We start from the raw sequence: 18,563 nt of genomic DNA on the forward strand, positions 1-18,563 counted from the left end.
TAATTGCCGTATTTGGGGTCAGGAAGGAATTTTCCTTATGGTCAGATTGGTGGAGACCCAGCGGGTTCACCTGCCTCTGCAGCATGGGGCCTGGATCACTTGCAAGTTTGAACTTGTGTGAATGGTGGATTTTCTAACTGGAAGTCTTTTAAATCATGATTTGAGGCCTTATGCATAAGGCTAGGATTCTGTCAGAGGTCAACAACTCTGTGATTTTCCCGGATGTTTGTTCTTGTCAATTCCGGTGAAAACATTAGATTCAAGCAAAAATGAGAAATGCGATTCCCTCCCCGCTTTGTGAAAATTGGCAGATGAATGTGCATAACTTCAAGCAAAACAGGTTGTGTAACATATCAATTTTATAGTCAGTCTGTGAAATGTGTATGTTCTATTGTTGTGCATGCATCATTCTTGCATGGGAAGTTAGAAGTATGAAGTGTGGATCTGTGTGTAGCTCTAAATATGCTAATGAGGGCCATTACTGGTGCCCCGGAAACTTAATGACTCAGTGTTCAAATCAATGACCTGTGAATGGCCTGTTTGTCCTGTGAGCCCAGACTGTGGTTGGTCCTAGGAAGACATGTGACCATGCCACCTAGTACTGGAATCTGTTTTGAACCTGGTAATTTTCCATGGGGCTGGGAGATGAAAAACAAAGGGTTCCCGCCCTGGGGAAAAGTCCATGGAAGCAATGGAAAGCAATCAACTTTTGTCTTGAACTGCCTTTTGAAACTGCCTGGCTCACCCTATGAGGACTTGGCAGAAGCTGTGGACCCAAGTCAGAGTAAAAGATCCACCCGGATTTGAAGCTTTTACCTGAACTAAAAGACCAGCTGTTTAGGGTAAGAATTTGCACGTAACAAGTTTCTATGGGGATTAGATCTAGTTCACCATTTTGGGTTTGTTTTAATTTAGTAACTTACGTTGATCTGACTGGTTTCACCTGTAATCACTTAATCCTCCTGTTCCTACTTAATAACACTTTTGTTTATCATCAGGCCTGGTGTAAATCATTGTTGCCTGGGGGAGAGCAACCACTGTGCATCTCTCTCTTTCATTGATAGAGAGCTCATCTTATGAGCTTTCTCCGTGTAAAAGCGTTCACAGGGTAAGAGGGATTTTTCTGGGGTTTTGGTCCCATTGGGGGGTTGGTTTCCTGGGCACTGAGCCCTTAGCACTGCATCCTCTGCAGGGGGGCAGTAACCCCATTCTGTGCCTTGGCGGGGGAGACCAGAGGATCTAGCCCAGCAGGGCAGGGGGGTGCGGAGCCAGAGAGCAGGAAGGCGAGCGTCCGGGACATGACCGGCACCAGGGCCACTACCCTAGGGGACCTGTGTGATTGCACCTCCGTCACACACTTATTTTGTCTAAAATCTGCTGTTTAAAATGCCATTTTGTGCACAGCTGTTGCCAGCGACTGTGTTGGGGGCCGAGAGCAGAGCAATTCCCCGGGGCCTCAAGCCACAGGGGCCTGTAAAGCTAAGTGATAGGTGGCCAGCTCAGCCTTCACCTTTGTGTACACTTCCGTGGTTTATTGTTGGTTGCCTGCATCCCATCCGTGACTTAATAAAAACTTTCCCGGTGCCGGAATCATAGCCTTGGCTCTGCATGCGGGCAGCGGAGGGTCTGTGGCCTACCATGTGTCGGAGGTCAGGCTAGATGATCGTGATGATCCCTACTGGCCGTAGAGACTGAGAGATCTGCGGCTGAGACTCCTGATGGAGGTTAAATGTTCAGACCCGCCCTGGGCATGTGACTGCTCTGGAAAATTGGCTTTGTCGTCATGTTTATTGGCTCTTAAATAATCTTTTACGACAAGCTGTCGTGCAGCCTTTGTTCAAGGCAACATTGTATTTTTCATTCTTCCCTTTCCCCTACGGGTTTAATGAGGCCTGAAAACTAACCTGGTGCAAAGTTGGGTTTTATTATGGTTGTGGGGTTTAAGCGCTGGGTTTCTGGAACGTGCCTGATTTTTTTTTAAGCTCTTACTCTTGTGGCTTTTGGAATAAATTAACAAGCAGACCAACCTGATGACTTGCTTCCGTGACACAGGCGCTGAACTGGTCTCGTGAATGTGCCTCTGTTTAGTCCGACGTGGAAACAAAAGATGCCTTGGTAGAGCAAAAGGAAGGAGTTCACCCAAGCTAATTGTTGTCTCTGCTGTTTTCCATTTATTTCCATTATGAGACGCACTTTTGGCTGTAAAGTCATGAGATTGTGAGTTCCTTGGGGGCAGGGGGGAGGAAGTTACAAATATGGGCCTAAGTGCTTTTCGGGTCCTGCACTTTATAATACAGACATACGAACAGACGTGGCCTGTGCCCTGGAGCAAAAGCATTAGCCCCCACACCCACGGCCCTGCCGGCTCTCCTCTGCCATGCGTGAAAGAGAGGTGCAGTGAAGCTGCCTGAATAAGGGGTTCCCAGTTATAAAGTCCTTGCTGAGTGTCAGAAAGGAAATAACGTCTTTGACAGACTTTTTGACTATCTATAAAACTGGATGAACAAGGGGGAGTATCTGTGTAATTTATTCCTGGGCAGGGGGTGAAGGTAGGGCTGGGGGAGTCAGTGCCCCAGCCCCGCCCCTTCTGCCAAGGTCTCGCCCCCAGCACCATGAGGAGGGCAAGTGACGTGTGACCCCAGCCTCACTGGCCCCAGAGCACGGGGAGGGCGGATGCTTGGGGGCAGCAATGCTCCGCCTTCAATATGCCTACACTAGGTGTTCTGGGGGGCGGAGTCTGGGCTGGCGATTTGGGAAGGAAATACCTTCCCCTGCCTAGTGCATCCACCACCTTGAATGTATTCAACTGCTGCTAGAAAAGCTTCACCCATATTACCTGGCCAAGTGTAGTTTCATGTTATTCTGGGAAGGGGTCTTCATGCCACAGGCTGCGGTGCGTTTGCCCACCCCCTGGCTTGCCCGCCCTGAGGCTGGAACCGTGCTGTGTCGCGGGGGCCCTTTGGTTTCTCAGAGACGGGTTAATGGGTTTGTTTAGCTCCTGTGCAGAATGACTCAGTGTTTGCGTTCCTCTCTCCTGGGGAAACTCCTGTGTCCATTCCCAGGGAACGGCTTTCTCACTTATCATACGTGAACCTCAGAGTCTCCCTCAGCCGATATGACCCGGGCTTGTACTGAAATCTGTATTAGCCAGCAGGCGTCGGTGTGCCGGTGAAGGACGCTTTCAGTGCGTGCTCTTCAGTAAAGGTGATCTACAGACCCGGTCAGCGTCCTCCAATCTAGGATACAGGAGAGCTGGTGGCCCTTCTCAGTCGTCCCTGTGCGGCTGTGTCCAGTCTGAGTAGTGATGTTTTTCAGGTGACTGTCAGCGGAGCTGTGTTTCTTCCTCCTCATTCTCTCCCCTTCTTGCAGTGTGGGAACCAAAAGTTCTTTCCTCTTTCACGGGAAGTTGTGCCGGGACCACGTGATGATATTTGCTTAGCTCGTATTTAACACCCTGAGTTTTTTTCCTGCTGTGCCATGGTTACTAACTCAGTGCTTTCCAATCCCAAGCCCCGAGGCGGCGACGGAGTATTCCCTACCTGGCGTGAGCTGATCTATCCACCAGCTAGTGTAGCACTGTCCTCTCTGTTACTGCAGGTGGCCCCGGCTGTCTGATGAATGCTGAGGAGTGGTCTGGGATGGATAACAAGGAGTTGGAGGCCGAGATCCACCCTCTGAAGCGGGAGGATGGAAACGCCCCAGATAACCCTGAGAACTGCACAGAGAAAGAAGGTGCCTGCAGGAACGGCACCCGCTTGTCACAGCTCTCTCGCTGGCGCACGGCTGCCTTCTTCCTCTCCTTATTCCTGTGCCTGATTGTGGTGTTTGCCTTTTCGTTCATCATCCCATGTCCAGTGAGGCCTGTTTCCCAAAGGACGTGGGACAGAAAATACAGCAGTGCGGGTGAGTGGGAGTGTTTCTGAGTGCGTGTTTTCCCGTGCCCTTCGTAATCAGGATTGTAGGATCCTGGCTAACAGGTGGGCTGCACTGCAGCCTGCAGGGAGGTTGCCTGTGAGAGTGTGAGCTGAAAATATCCCTGGTGTGGATAGTCCATGGCCATCACCATTGGAGTGGCCGTTTGGTAGGTGTTTGAAATCTTTTATACATAGACAAATTAGGTGCTGCCCTCAGCGCTAGAAAGGCAGCAGATGGGGGCCGTCCACTGGGCAGTGCTTGAGGAGGTATTTTTACAGAATCGACCTAGATTGTGGTTGAACTTTAACTTAAAATGTTCTTTACTTGCCTTTGAGCTGAAATGTAAAAGCTCTTACAGGGGCCTATCTCCTTCAGAAATGATACCTCTATTTTACCATCATTGGATTAGTGAAAGGAGAGAATTGTGAGTTTCTTGTAAGTAGGCCTAAGTGTGCAGGTAAATCTACCCCCCCCCCCCCCACACACACACACCCATCGATCTAATCTATGCAACTTCAGCTACACAAAGAACATAGCTGAAGTCAGCCTACTCACCGTGGTGTCTTCCACGCAGTAGGGTTGGTGGGGGCTGCTCTCCCATCAACTCCAGCTACTCTTCTCGTCCCGGTGGAGTACCGGAGTTGACGGGAGAGCGCTGGAAGGTTGACTTATCGTGTCTCAGCAGACATGATAAATCGACCACCGGCGGATCGATCACTGCAGCATTGATTCACCCTGTAGAGAAGACCAACCCGTAATCCCGAGTTAAAATGGCCTTTTTCTGACCTCCTCTGAAAGGCTAGATGCAGCTCCGTTGCAGCCACACGGGCCAGGCCTTTGACATGACACCCCTCGCAGTTTGCTTTGCCACGTGAATCCTCCTCCGTCAGTTTCAGGGGAGGAGCTTGTGTAACAAGCCATGGCCACATGCACATCAGCAGGGATCTGACCCAGCACCGGACACACAGCCCTGCTCCCTAACGGAGAGTTCCACTGATGGAGCACTAATTGTATGTGCCGGTGCCAGCCATCCGAGACCATTGCAATGCCTTCAGTCCGTGTGTTACATGAACGCAGGTCAGAGCGTATCGAAGTCTCTTAGCCGTCTGACTCTCCTAAATGCACAGGTTGGATTCTGTCCCGGCTGGACATACTGTGGTTGGGTTTTATTTGTGTTTTTGTGGCGGTGCGTAGGGATCGCAGTCCTAAAGCCGCCTTGCTAGGCGCTGTTCAAGCACTCGCCCAGATGAACGCTCCTCTAACTCGCCTGTGCCTTCCCAAAGCAAAGGGAGAGGGCAAGAGTCAGGCTTTTAAGAAGCTGCATTTTCCTCCAGTTAGCTGCGTGATCACTGTCCCTCCAGTCCTGCCCTCTAGCACCCGCTTTGTGTCTGTCTGCAGTGACCTACAAGTTTCTGGCTGTAGAAGACGTGAACGAAGACAAAGTGCAAGATGTGATCTTCGTTTTCAAAGATACCAATGGCAGCAGCGCTTTCAATGGCTCCTGCTCGGATGAAGGTAATGGCAACTGAGCAGGAGCAGACAGACGCCTGGCGGTGAGGGGTGTGCTTTCTCGGAGGGTTGGTCGGTCATGCTGCTGAGACAGGGACCCCTGGGCTGGGGGGAGTGGTCCTCACCAGAGACAAGGAATAGATCTCCCAAGAGACTAGCGTGTGATGTCCATGCAGGATGTGCCGAGCCCCCCTGCTGTCTCCTCTGTCCCAAAGCCGGAAGCACTATTCCCCAAGCATGGGGGGCGGGTGAAAGCCCAGCTGGGGAAGGCAAGCTCCAGCCTTTCCCCTTTCACCCGAGGCTCCTCCCCTGGAGCCAGCACCCACCCCCAACCTGATCCTTCCTGGCCATATGTAGAACCAGGGCTGTAATGCTGCAGCCCTTGCCCCATCCCTCCCCAACAGCTGGGGGAAGCCAGATGCCGCACCATGACCCCATCCCTCCCTGGCAGCTGGGGAAAACTGGGCTGCTGAGCTAGGCTGCCGGGGTGGGATGGGGCTGTGGCAACCGAGCTGTAGGCGGCTGGGCATGTAGGCAGTTTTGGGAAGGCTGTGCCTTGCCTTGCCTATGTTACCAGCCGCCCATGTCCCCAGGCCATGGCAGGGGTGGGGGACATGTTATATTCCCCCCCCCCCCCCCCCCCCCCCCCGGAACTGGTTGTGTGCATGGACAGATGGAGGACGGGACATACTCTTTCCTCTGCAACGCGTTCTCTCCTCAGGCCTTTCCGCTCCATGTGCCTTCGTAGCTGCTGTCTCAGGCACCAATGGCAGCACGCTCTGGGAGAGGCCTGCCACCGAAGACCTGCTCTGGATGGAGTGTGCCATTGAGAAGCTGGACGGGGCTGAGTCTCCGGGCTGCCTTGTCATCGGGAACCCGGAGTTACTAACCGCAATCGACCCTCGCTCAGGTAGGCCGTGGGGCAGAGCGTTGCTGGAACACGGGGCTTTCACCCCTCTGCCGCTGCTTTTCATCCCCCCTGTCCTCTGGCGGGCGGGAGCCCTGCTGGAACACGGGCTCGTGAATAACGTACAGACTCTGCAGTGCTGGGGAAGTGAGAAGAAACTTCCAGCCCTGGCCGTGAATGTTTTCTTGGTTGTTTGGAGTGGAGCAATATCAGAGAAGCGATGTTGCAGTCGCTTCTGCATCAATGCTAGGAGCCTGGGTCGCAAGTGAAAGCAATTGGACACCTTCCTCAAGAAGAAATGGGATCTAACTGGCATTCCTGAAGCCGGGTGGGATGACTGGCGCTATTGGAACTAAAAATCCCTGCTGATCAGCTGTTCAGGAAGGGACGAGTGGTGAGGGGCTCTCTCCATTAGACCCCAGTGAGTGTTTTAGGTCTGCTGGGGACTCCAGTGTGGGGTGCAGAAGGTGCGTTGATCGATGTGTTAACTAACAAAGCTCCGAAGGATGAATGGGGGGCTCTGTCACGGAGGCCCACCTCGCCCCAGAGGAGAGGCCCAGTTGCGCCCGAAGCACCAGGCTTGGAATGGGCGGGGGGAGAAATGGGGATGCTCTGAGGGATGTCAGTGTGGGAGGGGCCAGTCGGAAAACCTCATTGGCGTGTCTAAGGAAATAAACGGCTCCCCCTGAGGGTACTGCCGTGGCTGCAGGTCGGCTGGACGTGGGTAATGGCCTAGCCCAGGTGCGAACGAGGAGCGGCGTCCAGCGTCCTGCGCTCTAGCTGTCGTGGGCTGGCAGCAGGCGCGGAGGGTAGACGCCGTGTATGCAGCAAGGCCGCTCTTTCACCCTCCGGGCGTCATTCCCAAAGCCTTTGTTAATCAATGGGTCCATTGTTCCCTGCTGGCACCCGCTGCATCTGCCCGGACTGGCCGCTCCTCGCATCCTTAGCCGGGAGATGTGAACAGGAGCCCCGCCACAGTGCTCATTCAGGAGACTCCCTCCCGCGGGGGAACGATCCAGCGACTTTGCCTCCACTGATCCAGGGGAGGAGAGCGCACCCCTGCTGCCCCGGAGTCGTCCTGCTGCCCGGCAGGGCCGAGGGGCTGCTCTGTTCTCGGGCTATTTCCGGAAGCGCCGTGGGCTCCGAAATGATTCCGATGGGCTCTGGACCCATCGCCTCCAGGCCTGATGCTCCCCTGGCACTAGGGGCCCAAGAGGCTAGCATGCTGGCCTGGGGGGAAGGGGCCACGTGCTGAGCCCAGTGACCTGCAAGGCGAGGCAGAAACCTTCCGAGCAAGCCTCTCTCCTGCCCACTATTCCCTGCTTCGTTCAGGAGCCCTTGACGAGGGGGCGTGGCTAACTCAGGGAGGAGGGGGGCTAAAAAGCCAGCTGCTAACGAGTTTAGAAGGGGAGCATGCGAGGCCGATGCCCCTAAGAACCGGCCTGCAAATCCCTCGCGCGTGTAAAACAAGGGCAGGCCGAAGTCCAGAAGCAGGGTGGGGTCGCTCCAGTTTATTGCCCCAAATGCAGCAAGTATTCCCTGCTGTGTGGGAGCCAGCGGCTCATGGCCCGCCGAGGCCTTGCGACCAGAGTGCCTGAGCTGCGGGGCGAAGGGGGGCAGAGAGGGACGATGAGGAGACGTTCTGGGGCACAACGGAGCGGTCCCACCCCCAGCCTCTGTGGCGCTGAGGAGATTTGGGGAAGGAGGGAAGCGGCTCTCCTTCCAGAGCATGGCCCGGGCCACGCGTACGCCACAGAACGAGGTTGGCCTAAGTCACGTCAGCAGTACGGCATCACTTCTGTGGGTGCGCTTGTGCCAGGAGCGGCCGTACGCTGAGGGGAGCGGGGCATCCCGCTGTGCTGCTCGCCACCAGCCGGCGCGGGGCCAAGCCTTTTGTAACGCCTGCCGGGGCTGAAGCGAGTCGCGCGGGAGCACGGGGTCAGCGTCTCATCCAGCAGTGTTCCCCGTCCCCTCATAGCACACGCAGCCCGTGATACTTTGGGCCCCATTTTCAAACCGGCCCGTCCCTCCTCTGAATTGCACCAGCCGGCTGCCGGGGCCGTGGGAAGAGGGGGCTGAGTCTCAGGGAGGCTTCGAAAGGCCATTGTCCTCGAGCCAGTCGTGAGGGGTGGGGCAGGGGGCTCCGCCTGCCTTGCTCTTTGGCAGCCCAGTGTCGGTCTCGGCGTGTTTGCTCTGTAGGCAGGAACGCGACGTTGTCAGTGCACCTGTAAATACAGGTGGGACCTCCCTAGTCCGGCTCCCTTGGGGCCTGAGCGTCCCGGGCAAGGGAGCGATGAGAAGTCCTGTGGCACCTTATAGACTATCAGATTTATCGGAGCGTGACCAGGGGAGGTCAATTCCAGCCTTCTGCTGACAGACTCTGGGCTCTCCCTGGGCCCATCAGCAGATCCAGCTGGGCTCCCTGCCCCCAGGGGCTGCACAACCGCCCTGGGCTTCCTGCCCCTCAGTCGCTGGCCCCCCGCTGCGGGGCCTGCAGTCACTGGGCTGTGGTCCAGCAATATCCGTGGTCTGACAGAACCACAGATGTTGCTGGACCAGGAGGTTCAGCCTGTACTCGTGGGATTGGTGTCGGGGTTCTGTGAGCTAGTGGAGTGCAGGTAAGTGGTGGGCCTCAGGCCTGCTCCGCGCCAGGCTCCCTGCGTCCCTGGCGTCGGGCTGCGGCGCGCTGCAGTGTCTCCTCCCGCCATTTGGAGTCTGCGCCCAAGTAGCTTCAGAGTCTCTGGGAAAATCTTTCTCCTCAAGCAGACCCAGAAAAAGGCTTCGGCGCCAGTCCCAGCCGATGCGCATGCCGCGCTCAGGGACAGCTCTAGGCTCCCGGCCGACAGCCAGGTTTGAGCTTCACCTACAAACCAAACCTGGGACCGTTTGGATTTCGAACTCAAACGCCAAGAACGACCCTAACAACAATGAGCCACATCTGACCCCCCAGGGCGTGGGACTGGGTGGCGCTGCAGGAGGGGCTGGCAGGCTGTGGGGTGTCAGAGAACAGCAACACCTCAGCCCCGCCCAGCCACTAGCAAGACTCGGAGCAAGTGTTTCTCCCTGCTGTGTTTTCCAGGGAAAGTTCGATGGAGACAGTTTAACAATTTTGGAGCTAATTATACTGTGGTGACTCCCTTGCTGAAGATGCCCGATGTGGATGGGGACGGTTTCCAGGACCTGATGATCTTTGCCACTGCAGGAGATGAGGTACATGGTCACTGTGAGCCGTGACAGCCTCACCCGTACCGCTAGGAGCGACGGGCGTGTCGCTCACTGTGCCGTTCTGAAACGGGACGGGCCTCGGTGAGACCAGCCTGAGGGGGTCCCAGTCCCATGCCTCACCCAGAAGGGGCCTGTGCTTGCTGCTTGTGGCCCAGTAATGGTTTACGGCTCCCCCCCGCCAACAGAACAACGTCCTTGATTTAAAAGTGCAAATCCCAATGAAACCTGTATTTTGGTGTAAATATCCCCCTGCTGAGTTTGCAGCCCAGCCAGGCAATGTTCTCTCTCATTTTTTTTCCCACCCATGTGCAGTATAAATGTTGTTGTGTGCACCCTGGCACGTGTGACTGTGCACCATCAGTGGAAACACATGCTGCCGGTTGTGTGTGGCTGTGAACACTCTGCTGATCGGCTGGGCGGCATTTGCATCTCTCCTGGGTGGCTGCCCAGGTGGTACCTTGCCCAAGTGTGAGCGCTGGACGATGAACGAGAGCGTCATTCTGTTCTTTTTGCCCGGGCTGGGGGAAATGCAGAGAGCACCCGGAAATCCGGCTCTGAAATGATCGGGAGCCAGTTGTCGTGGGCTTCCCAAGTGGGCATGATTCTCCATCCCGGCCCATTTTAAATCCAGCTCTGCTCTCGTGGTTATTGGGGGGCCGGTCCCTGGCCTGCGCTCTACAGGAGGCCAGGCTGGAAGCTCACAGTGGCCCCTTCTGGGATCCCTGAGAAGTCAGCCCTCCAGACGGGGTAGAAACGACTGACACGTTGACCTGCAGGCTCTGCCCCCTACCCCGCCCTGGGAGATTGGGAGCAACTGGGACGTTGGTTCTGCTGGGCACCTGGGGATGGGTGAATAGGGGAGTCGTCCTGAGTTTCCATGTCATTCCCTCTGAAACTCAAGGTCTTAAGTCCCCTTCCAGCATCCTCAGCCGCCTCCCACTGTGCCAGCTGCTCCAAACCTTCGTTCCCCAGCTCCCTTCCCTTCCTAGGGCATTTCAGTCTCCAGCAAGATGCAAGCAGCTGCACCCTCCTTGCCCCTCTGCGTGGGAATCTCCTTTGGAACCCGCTCCAGCTGTCGTCCCGCGGGGAGTGGGGGAAGGCCTCTGGAATCCCTGTCCGGACGGCGTCATTAGTGGAGACCCGTCTCCCTCATCTGTGCGTGTTTCCTCTCCCGTCCTCTGCGCTTCCCTCCTCGCCTCCATCACCCGGATCCTGCTCTGGGCTTTGCTGGGAGCCGCCTGGGCCCTGCGTGCGATGTGGCACTGCCGGCGGGTGGAGCGCGCCTTCGTGGGAGCTCAGTTTAGGGCAGGGGCGGGCAAGATCCAGCCCGCAGGATAGATCCGGCCCACCAAGCCTTTTAATCCACCTTGCCGGGACCCCGGGCCCGTCGCAGCTCCACGTAGTTCAGTGTCTGGCTGCTCCATGCGCCTCTCTGCGCACGCACTGGGGAGGGGAGAGGCTTTGCACACTGCCTCCACCCCAGCACAATCTCTCGGCTCCTATTGGCTGGAAACCAGCCAGTGGGAGCTGAGATTGTCGCGGGGGCTGGGGCAGCATGCAAAGCCTCCCCCCCCTCCCCCCTCACAAGGTGCAGAGAGGCACAGAGAGCAGCCAGCCGCTTTGAGCAACCTGGGGCTGCGGCAGGCAGGGAGCTTGCCTGAGGGTCCTGCTGGGCTGCTGGCCGGGAGCCACCTATGTACGTGCCTCTTGGCCAGAGCCAGCACTTGGCACCCCAGGTCAACACCCAAACTGCACACCCACACACACTCCAAGTCACAACTCCCTCCCAGGCCCTGCACCCCTCCTACAGCCTATCCCCAGGCTAGAATCCCCTCCCATACCCTGCACCCCATCCCCTGCCCCTCCGTCACCCAAACTCCCTCCCAGACCCTGCACCCCTCCTACATCCTGTCCCCAGGCTAGAATCCCCTCCCATACCCTGCACCCCATCCCCTGCCCCTCCGTCACCCAAACTCCCTCCCAGACCCTGCACCCCTCCTACATCCTGTCCCCAGGCTAGAATCCCCTCCCGTACCCTGCACCCCATCCCCTGCCCCTCCGTCACCCAAACTCCCTCCCAGACTCTGCACCCCTCCTACATCCTGTCTCCGGGCTAGAATCCCCTCCCGTATCCTGCACCCCATCCCCTGCCCCTCCGTCACCCAAACTCCCTCCCAGACCCCACACCCTCTCCGGCATCCCCAGTTCCCTGTTTCGATCTCTCTTCTGCATCCAACCTCTGCCCCAGGCCCCACCCCACCCCCATAGAAAAGTGCGGCCCTTGACCACTTTCCAAAAATTGGAATAAAAAATGATTGCCTGCCCCTGGCTTAGGGTCTCCCACACTCTGTTGGTACCAGGCATCAGGGTTACTGACTTGCTGCTGCACTTGCCTGTGCTCTGGACGGTCAACTTGAACTTGGGTTCCGGTGTTACCCCCAGACGCTGGGTCACCGCCACGGCCGGCCTTGTGGGCAGGGCTAGAGACGAGAGGCAGTGCCGAACGTTGAACCGATTCCCTGTGCGCTTCTTTCTGGCCACCGGGACGCTACCCGTCAGCTGGCCTTGTGCAGCACGGGAACGGGGCAGGGTTCCCTGTACCCTGAGTGCTTGGGCGGCCACGCAGGAGAGATTCAGGGGCCGCCCAGCTGATGAGCCAAGTGCCCCCGGACGGCAGCATGTGGTTTTTCACTGGTGGTGCACATCCGCACATGTCTCGGTGCATAGAGCAATTTATTCTGCACAAAAGCCGGCTCCCCCACACGCACTGGTTTCCACCTGTGCGCCCCCTCCCCCATCCCGCCTGATACACAGGTAGCGGCGCGGGGGGCAGGGCTGCGTGTAACACTTACACACAGGAGAGCCCCAGCTATGGTGTCCTGCCTCTGGCTCACCCGCCGGGCAGCCCCCGTTCCCCCTCAGGCCGCCCGCCTTCAGGGGCTCGTGCTAGGGCTGCAGCGGGGGGGAAGGCGCATTTAGCCCGCTGGTTTGAATTCTCTCTCCAGACTCAGAGTGTCCTGTATTCGGGGAAGAGCGGCAATCAGCTGGGGACCGGTGGCCGGCTGAGCCTGGGGGCCAGGCCTGGCTACGTCATGCACGTGACGAAGACGGGTGCCTACTACGTTCTCTTCTACTCGGGTAAGGCCTTGCGCTGGCTGGACGCTAGGGAGACTCCGGGCGCGGAGACGTGCCCACGGGCTATCCTAGCTGCTCTGGCAGCGTTCCACGTGCGCGCCGGGCCAGCTGCGAAAGGCCAGTCCAGGCCCCTCGGCGGGAAGTAAAAGCTGGTCTCGCGACCCCAGAGCGCCCTCTGCGCATGTGGGCGTGTGCTGGGCACAGGGCGTTGGAATGCAGGCTGGAAACGCAGCCCTCTGGCCGCCAGTGCGTGGCGGGCACGTCGCTCGGTCAGGCTGGGCTTCCCGAAGGCGCCGCCGCCCCGATGGAGGAGAGCGCCACGCCGGCACCGGGATCCAGGCACAAGCGTTCCGCCTTCATTCCGCCTCCTCCGTCTTTGCGCAGCGGACTCTCTTTATGGCTACCCTGTGAAGGATCTCTACAGCATGGCCACTGGGACGGAAAGTCGCCTCGCCGGCCTCCGGCACGATCCTCAGTGGGAGAAGAAGATCCAGAGCCCCACACGTCACATCCCTCTGCGCAGGTAGCAGAACGGCAGCCTCCTGCCCTCGGGCTCTGAAACACTCCCCGGCCCGGCATTTCGGGAGTCACCTTCCTTACCCTACAGACCCACCCTTGCCCTGTGGTCAATTCTGCACAGCAGGAGGGCGGCTCGCCCCCAGACAGTGACACCTAGTGGCTGGCCGGGTGTGTGCGGGGTACAGCCGGGGGGAAAGGGATGAATTTTGCCTGCCCCGTCACTAGGTCCTTGTCTTGGCCTCTCCTCCTTCAGCTCTGGAGACGTTCGCTACCTGGTGAAGGTTCCCGGGCGAGCAGGGGAGAATCTCTTGGTTGTGAAGTCCGATGTGGCTGAGCTTCTTGACGGACAAACGCTCGACTCCCTGTGGACTGTCAACGCCTCCCACGTCCTGAGGTAAGGCTGCCCTGGCCGGAGAACGCGGCTCCTTTCCGAGAGCCTGGCCCATGACACCTGTGTCCGAGGCAGGTGCGCGATGTTCCCGGCAAATGCGTCTCGGCCTCGCCCCGGGGGCCGCCCATGCAGGGAGGCGCGGCGATGTGCTTCTCCCTGGGAGCCACACCACGGAGCGAGGGCAGAGGTGTGTGTGTGTGTGTCTTTCTGCTGCCAACCCTCCCAGGGCGCCTGGCTTCAAACGCTGCACCCATGGGAGGGGACGGAAACTTGGCCTGCCGGGGAGGGGTGGGTCGTCCTGCGTCTCTCTGAAGGTCGGTGGTGGCCACGCAAAGCGGCCCTTAGGAGCCTGGGGGTCTCCGCTCCCGCTGGCCCGGGAGAGGAAGGACCTGGGTGCTGCGTCTCAGTCCCTTTCTCGTCCCTCCTGCAGCGAGCCGGTGTTCGGTTACTACACCCCCGACGCTCCCCACGTCGTCCTGGAAAGCGGACTTGGCCCCCACAGGAAGAAGGTTTGAAAGCTCTTGGCTTGGGCGCCCTTTCCCTGTTCGCTTGTGGCCATGGCCCGTGTTCGCCCGGGCGCCGGTGCAGGTGGCACAGGAGTCTGGCTGGTGCGTGGTGTCAGGCCGCGGCTGAGCTGTGCCGCTGGCGCTCAGAGCTCCCCCGCCAGCCCAGGCGGGGGGTGACTTCTGCCCCCCTGCAGGTACCTGCCCGTGGACGGCGGGTGCGTTTGAAGGCAGCGCCCTGGGGCTGATCTCCCCCTGCACCTCCGGGTGGGACTGCATCGCCCCGGCCACCCCACTGCGGGGCTGCCCCACACGTCTCCGGGGTCGATTTCAGCAGGGATCTTTGATCTTTCCGTGGGGCGAGCAAAGGGGGGGCTCATTCTGGGGTCCAGCCTGCCCTGCCCAAGCCCGGGGGGCGGTGCGGGGGGGCTGGGCTGCAGCCTCCGTATGCTCTGCCCGGGGTTAGCTCTGCTCTCCCCTCTCTGCCAGGTCATGATTATCGAGGGTGGCTCTGGAGCAGTCCGCTGGGAGCAGGAGCTGAATTCCGGCGCTGGGAGCCCAGGGCCAGCCACGCTGCACACCGCGGATCACCGCTCCATGTTCCTCTTCTGGGGAGAGCACCCGGCAGAGGCCAACGACACGGTGAGGGCTGGCGAGCGGGGCAGCCCCATGGGCCTCAAACCGCAATATGCAGGCCCCCCCCCCCATGCTCTGCTCTTCCTCGGCGGTAAAGCACCTGGCAGGCCCGTGTCCTTCCGGCTCGCGCGTGGCCAGTACGGCGGGGCCCTCCCTGCTGGGACCCGCATCGTCCCCGGAGCGGTGGCACTGGGACGCCTTGGCAGGGGGCAGCCCAGGCCGGAGGCGCTGAAAGGGACCCGCTAGGCGGCGGGCAGTTAGCTGGTTCTTAAGCCAAAATGGACTCTCGGCCTGGCCCTTGCAGGATGTTTTGGCAGGTCGTGGGCAGGCGGGTGGCCCGGCAGACCTGCTGCTCGAGTCTCTGGCAAGCTGTTAGAGAACTGCCGGGGATTCTCTGGTGCCCCTCAAGCACTGTCTGTCTCCGTGGCCCTGAGACGCAGCGGCCGTCCTGGGGAAAGCCAGCCGGTGCACCGGCCTCTGGGCGCCAGCCAGGGAGGGGTGGTGGGAGCGGGGAGTCCCCAGCGTCGGCCTGTCGGTGCGCTGACTTGCTGAGCGTTTTCCTCGTGGCCGCTGGGTCCGGCACCCTGAACCCTCCCTCTCCGCAGCTGACGGGCGCCTGGGTGTTCGCAGCAGACGGGTCTCGGGCGCTACTAACCCAGCTCGGGTGCGGGCTGGACTGGTAACGCCGGCTCTCGCCTTTGGCTCCGGCGGGCACCAGACTAGCAGGGCTGGGTGAAACCTGGCTCCTTCCCCTGCGTCGGTGGGCGTTTGGCTCCCCGCCCTGACCCCTCCTGTTGGTTTCAGGGCTCCCCGGCATCTCCCCAGAACCTGTATCTGTTCCACCCCTCCTACCCCAATGCTCTCCTGGAGCTGCGCAATAGCTCCGAGCGGATAGTCGCCTTTGACGGTAAGTGCTGCTGCCTGGACCCTGCTAGCAGGACGCTGCCTGTGGCCTCCGGCCCTGCTCCCGGTGTCAGTCCCCGGAGCCTGCAGCTCGGACCCTGGGGCCGGGCAGGGGCCTGGCTTTACCCCTGCTCTCTGTTCCAGCGGTGCTGTTCGAGCGGAGCCGGCACGCCTGCTATGTGTTGCTGACGGGGCCGCAGAGCAGCGAGGGGCCGGGCTGGGTGTCCGTCGCCAAGCGGAAGCTGAAAGAGGACGTCTCCGGCAGCCGGGTGATCTGGCTGAGCCAGGAGACGGGGCACAGCGAGCAATCCATCAAGGACCGCATCTTCCGCATGCGATTCAGCAGCCAGCTGTGAGCTCCCGGGAGCCCCAGGGAGCCGGCTCTGCGCCGGCCGCCGGGCTGCAGCAACGGACGTGTGAAACCCAGATCTCGGACTCCATGGCAAGTGGCTGTTCTTGGTCCGCAAGCCGGAGGCTGGCTGCTGAGAGAAGCCACAGCAGACCCTCGGGAGCCTGCAGAGCCTGGGCATCCCAGAGCCCGCACACCCAGCCTCTGCGCTGATGGGGCTTTGCCCCCGGCTGTCACGGAAGTGCCACCGCGGCCAGCTGATCTGGCTTGCTCCCACTGGGCGCCGCAGGGTGCAGCTCAGCCGGGCTACCCTCCAGACGCAGGCCCGGGGAGGGCATGGCGGGGCGCCAGAGGGAGGTGTGTCTTGCTCTCCTCTGGGTGTTTGCAGTGAGGGAGGGGCTGTGCGCCGGGAGGGGGGGTTTCTCACAGGGGCGTGTGCAGTTATTTTTCTTTCCCCGTTGCCCGTGTAGAGAGCGGGACTGTCCCCAGCCGGTGTTTTGGCTCGTTTCGGAGCCTGGCCCAGGCCGGTGTGGGAGGCGGGCGGGCCTCGGGGCCGGGAGAGCTACAGACTCGGGCAGTCCTGCTCTGACAGCGCCTTAGAAGCTGCGGCCCCTCCTTTTCCAAGCCGCCTGCTCCCCCGTGCTCCCAGAGGCGGCTGGGCCTGCTGCCCACAGACGCGCATGCTGCTTGGCCCCGCGTTGGCCCTGTGCCACTGTGCGGAGGGCGCCTGACTCGGCTCCTCTCCACTCACCGGGCGCAGAGCTGGAGCGAAACTGCAGACGGCGGAAGAGCCAGGACATGCCCCGCTGGCTGCCCCACCTCAGGCGCCGGCGCGCTCTGCATGGCTCGAGTGCCTGGCGCCCGCGGTAGAGCTGCCCGCGTCCCTGGCTGGGCAGGCTGGGGGTGCTGAGGCGAGCCCGCGGAGCACTGCCCCACCGAGTCAGGCCAGGCAAGGCCCTTGCCAAAGCCTAGCCAGGCCTGACTCCGGGACCCTGCTCTGTGCGCTGGCGGAGCAAGCAGCCGTGGGGGGTCCCTTGGGCGCTGTGTGCAGAGGAGCAGGGGGCACTCGGCCGGCTGGCGGGTCAAGGTGCGAGGAGGGGCTAGGCGCTGAGGCAGGGCCGTGCTCGGGCACCGCGGGGCATGGGCGGTGCCGGAGAGGAGGCCGTGCAGGGCAGCCGAGGTGCCTGTGGTGGCTTCCTCCGCCCGCGCGTGCTGCACCGCGACTCCAGCTGGGCCACGTGCAGCCGGCCCCTCGCCCTCGGGAGCAAGTCCAGGCACCGTCACCCGCAGCCGCTCCGGCGGGATTGACCTCGCGGGGGGGGCTCTTCGCGCCCTGGGCTCCTGTGAGCTCATCTAGTTGGCGGGTGCCTCAGTGCTCGCTGGGAGGGAGCCGCAGGGGCACCGTGGCTGCTCGGCGCGGTGCAAGGGGCAGCTCTGTGGGGAGCTGGGGCCTGGATCCCCTGGACGTTCCCCTTCGGCCAGACAGTCTGCGGAACCGTCGCTGCTGGAGGCGGAGCCGGGGTCGTGTCTCTGCTCTGGCTCCGGCTCCCATGGGCCGCCCCCCCTTCCGGGGCTTGGTCCCCATGTCAGTCCCTGCTTGTCCCCTCGGCCCGGGTGCCTCCCTGCACAGCAGCCGTCCTGGCCTGCCTCCTGCTGGCAGTGCTGGGCAGCTGCGAGCCAGGATACCGCCCTCCCCATTCCTGGCTTGCTGAGATTCGGCTGTGTGGGCTGCGCCGCGCCTTGGACAAAGCGTAACCCCGCAGCCTGCACCTCCGCGGGGCTGCTCCTCCGCCGCTGATTGGATCTCCCTGGCCGTGCTGGAAGCAGCACGTCTGCCGAGGCCACGCTCGGTGCCTCAGGCCCATGTTGTGCATGAGCAATCCCTGCTCTCTGCGTTTTCCCTCTTCCTTCCCAGCCCCCTGCGCAGCTCCCCCCTTCCGGCCGACTCCCTGCCCGCTGCCGCAGGGTCTGCGCCTCAGGAGACTCTTCTGGCTTTCAGTTCCTCTGTGAACACGTTCCCTGACCACCCGGAGTTGCAGGTTCCCGTTAGCAATGTCCGGCCACGCTCGCAGCCTTGTAACGATGCAGCGGCTCCTTTCCGGCTGCTTCCCCACCATGTCTCTGTTGTTTTCGCGCAGTGTGGAATGGGTGGGGACTGGCAGAAAGCGCTGGGCGCGTGAACGGTGTTTTCGAGCGCTCGCGGCGGCGGTCTTGGTCCTTAATTTATTGCAAATGTTCTGTCCGGGGTGTGGCCTGTGATGATTCAATAAACCCTCTTTGACATTGTTTGTAAACAGCGCTCTGCTTCTGCCGCTGCCCCGGATGTACCAGCTGGGCTCAGGCCACGGTTGCCAGATGGTTTCGACAAAAAAACCGGACACACTTGACATTCCATCACAATCGACATTCCACCTGATCCAGAAAACAGCGGCCAGTTCTGGTTTCTCCTTTCTAGTCTCTCAATTTGTTTCCCGAACAGAAAGCTCAAATACTGGACTGTCCGGTCAAAACTGGACACCTGGCAGCCGTAGGCCAGGCCCCTCGGGTTTGACAGAAGAGTGAAAAGTGATG

General features: G+C 60.1%; 1 protein-coding gene across 4 annotated transcripts in view; it reads left to right on the forward strand.

The window, feature by feature from the left end:
• Positions 1 to 18,286, forward strand: part of FAM234A (family with sequence similarity 234 member A) — a 34,484-nt gene extending 16,198 nt beyond the window's left edge. For 2 of the 4 annotated variants that reach the window (XM_075899149.1, XM_075899150.1), the window contains 11 exons: positions 3,598 to 3,903; positions 5,314 to 5,430; positions 6,146 to 6,334; positions 9,411 to 9,541; positions 12,562 to 12,694; positions 13,076 to 13,214; positions 13,464 to 13,604; positions 14,032 to 14,110; positions 14,594 to 14,746; positions 15,545 to 15,647; positions 15,788 to 18,286. In XM_075899149.1, the coding sequence (XP_075755264.1) occupies positions 3,598 to 3,903; positions 5,314 to 5,430; positions 6,146 to 6,334; positions 9,411 to 9,541; positions 12,562 to 12,694; positions 13,076 to 13,214; positions 13,464 to 13,604; positions 14,032 to 14,110; positions 14,594 to 14,746; positions 15,545 to 15,647; positions 15,788 to 15,999 (1,703 nt within the window). In that variant the 3' untranslated portion in view covers positions 16,000 to 18,286. Of the gene's footprint in view, positions 1 to 619; positions 843 to 3,292; positions 3,316 to 3,597; positions 3,904 to 5,313; positions 5,431 to 6,145; positions 6,335 to 9,410; positions 9,542 to 12,561; positions 12,695 to 13,075; positions 13,215 to 13,463; positions 13,605 to 14,031; positions 14,111 to 14,593; positions 14,747 to 15,544; positions 15,648 to 15,787 lie in introns of those variants that run through there. The other 2 variants (XM_075899151.1, XM_075899152.1) reach the window with 2 other exon arrangements.
• Positions 18,287 to 18,563: the final 277 nt, after the last annotated feature.

The sequence above is a fragment of the Pelodiscus sinensis genome, chromosome 16 (assembly GCF_049634645.1).
Source record: "Pelodiscus sinensis isolate JC-2024 chromosome 16, ASM4963464v1, whole genome shotgun sequence".
Lineage (NCBI taxonomy): Eukaryota > Metazoa > Chordata > Testudines > Trionychidae > Pelodiscus > Pelodiscus sinensis.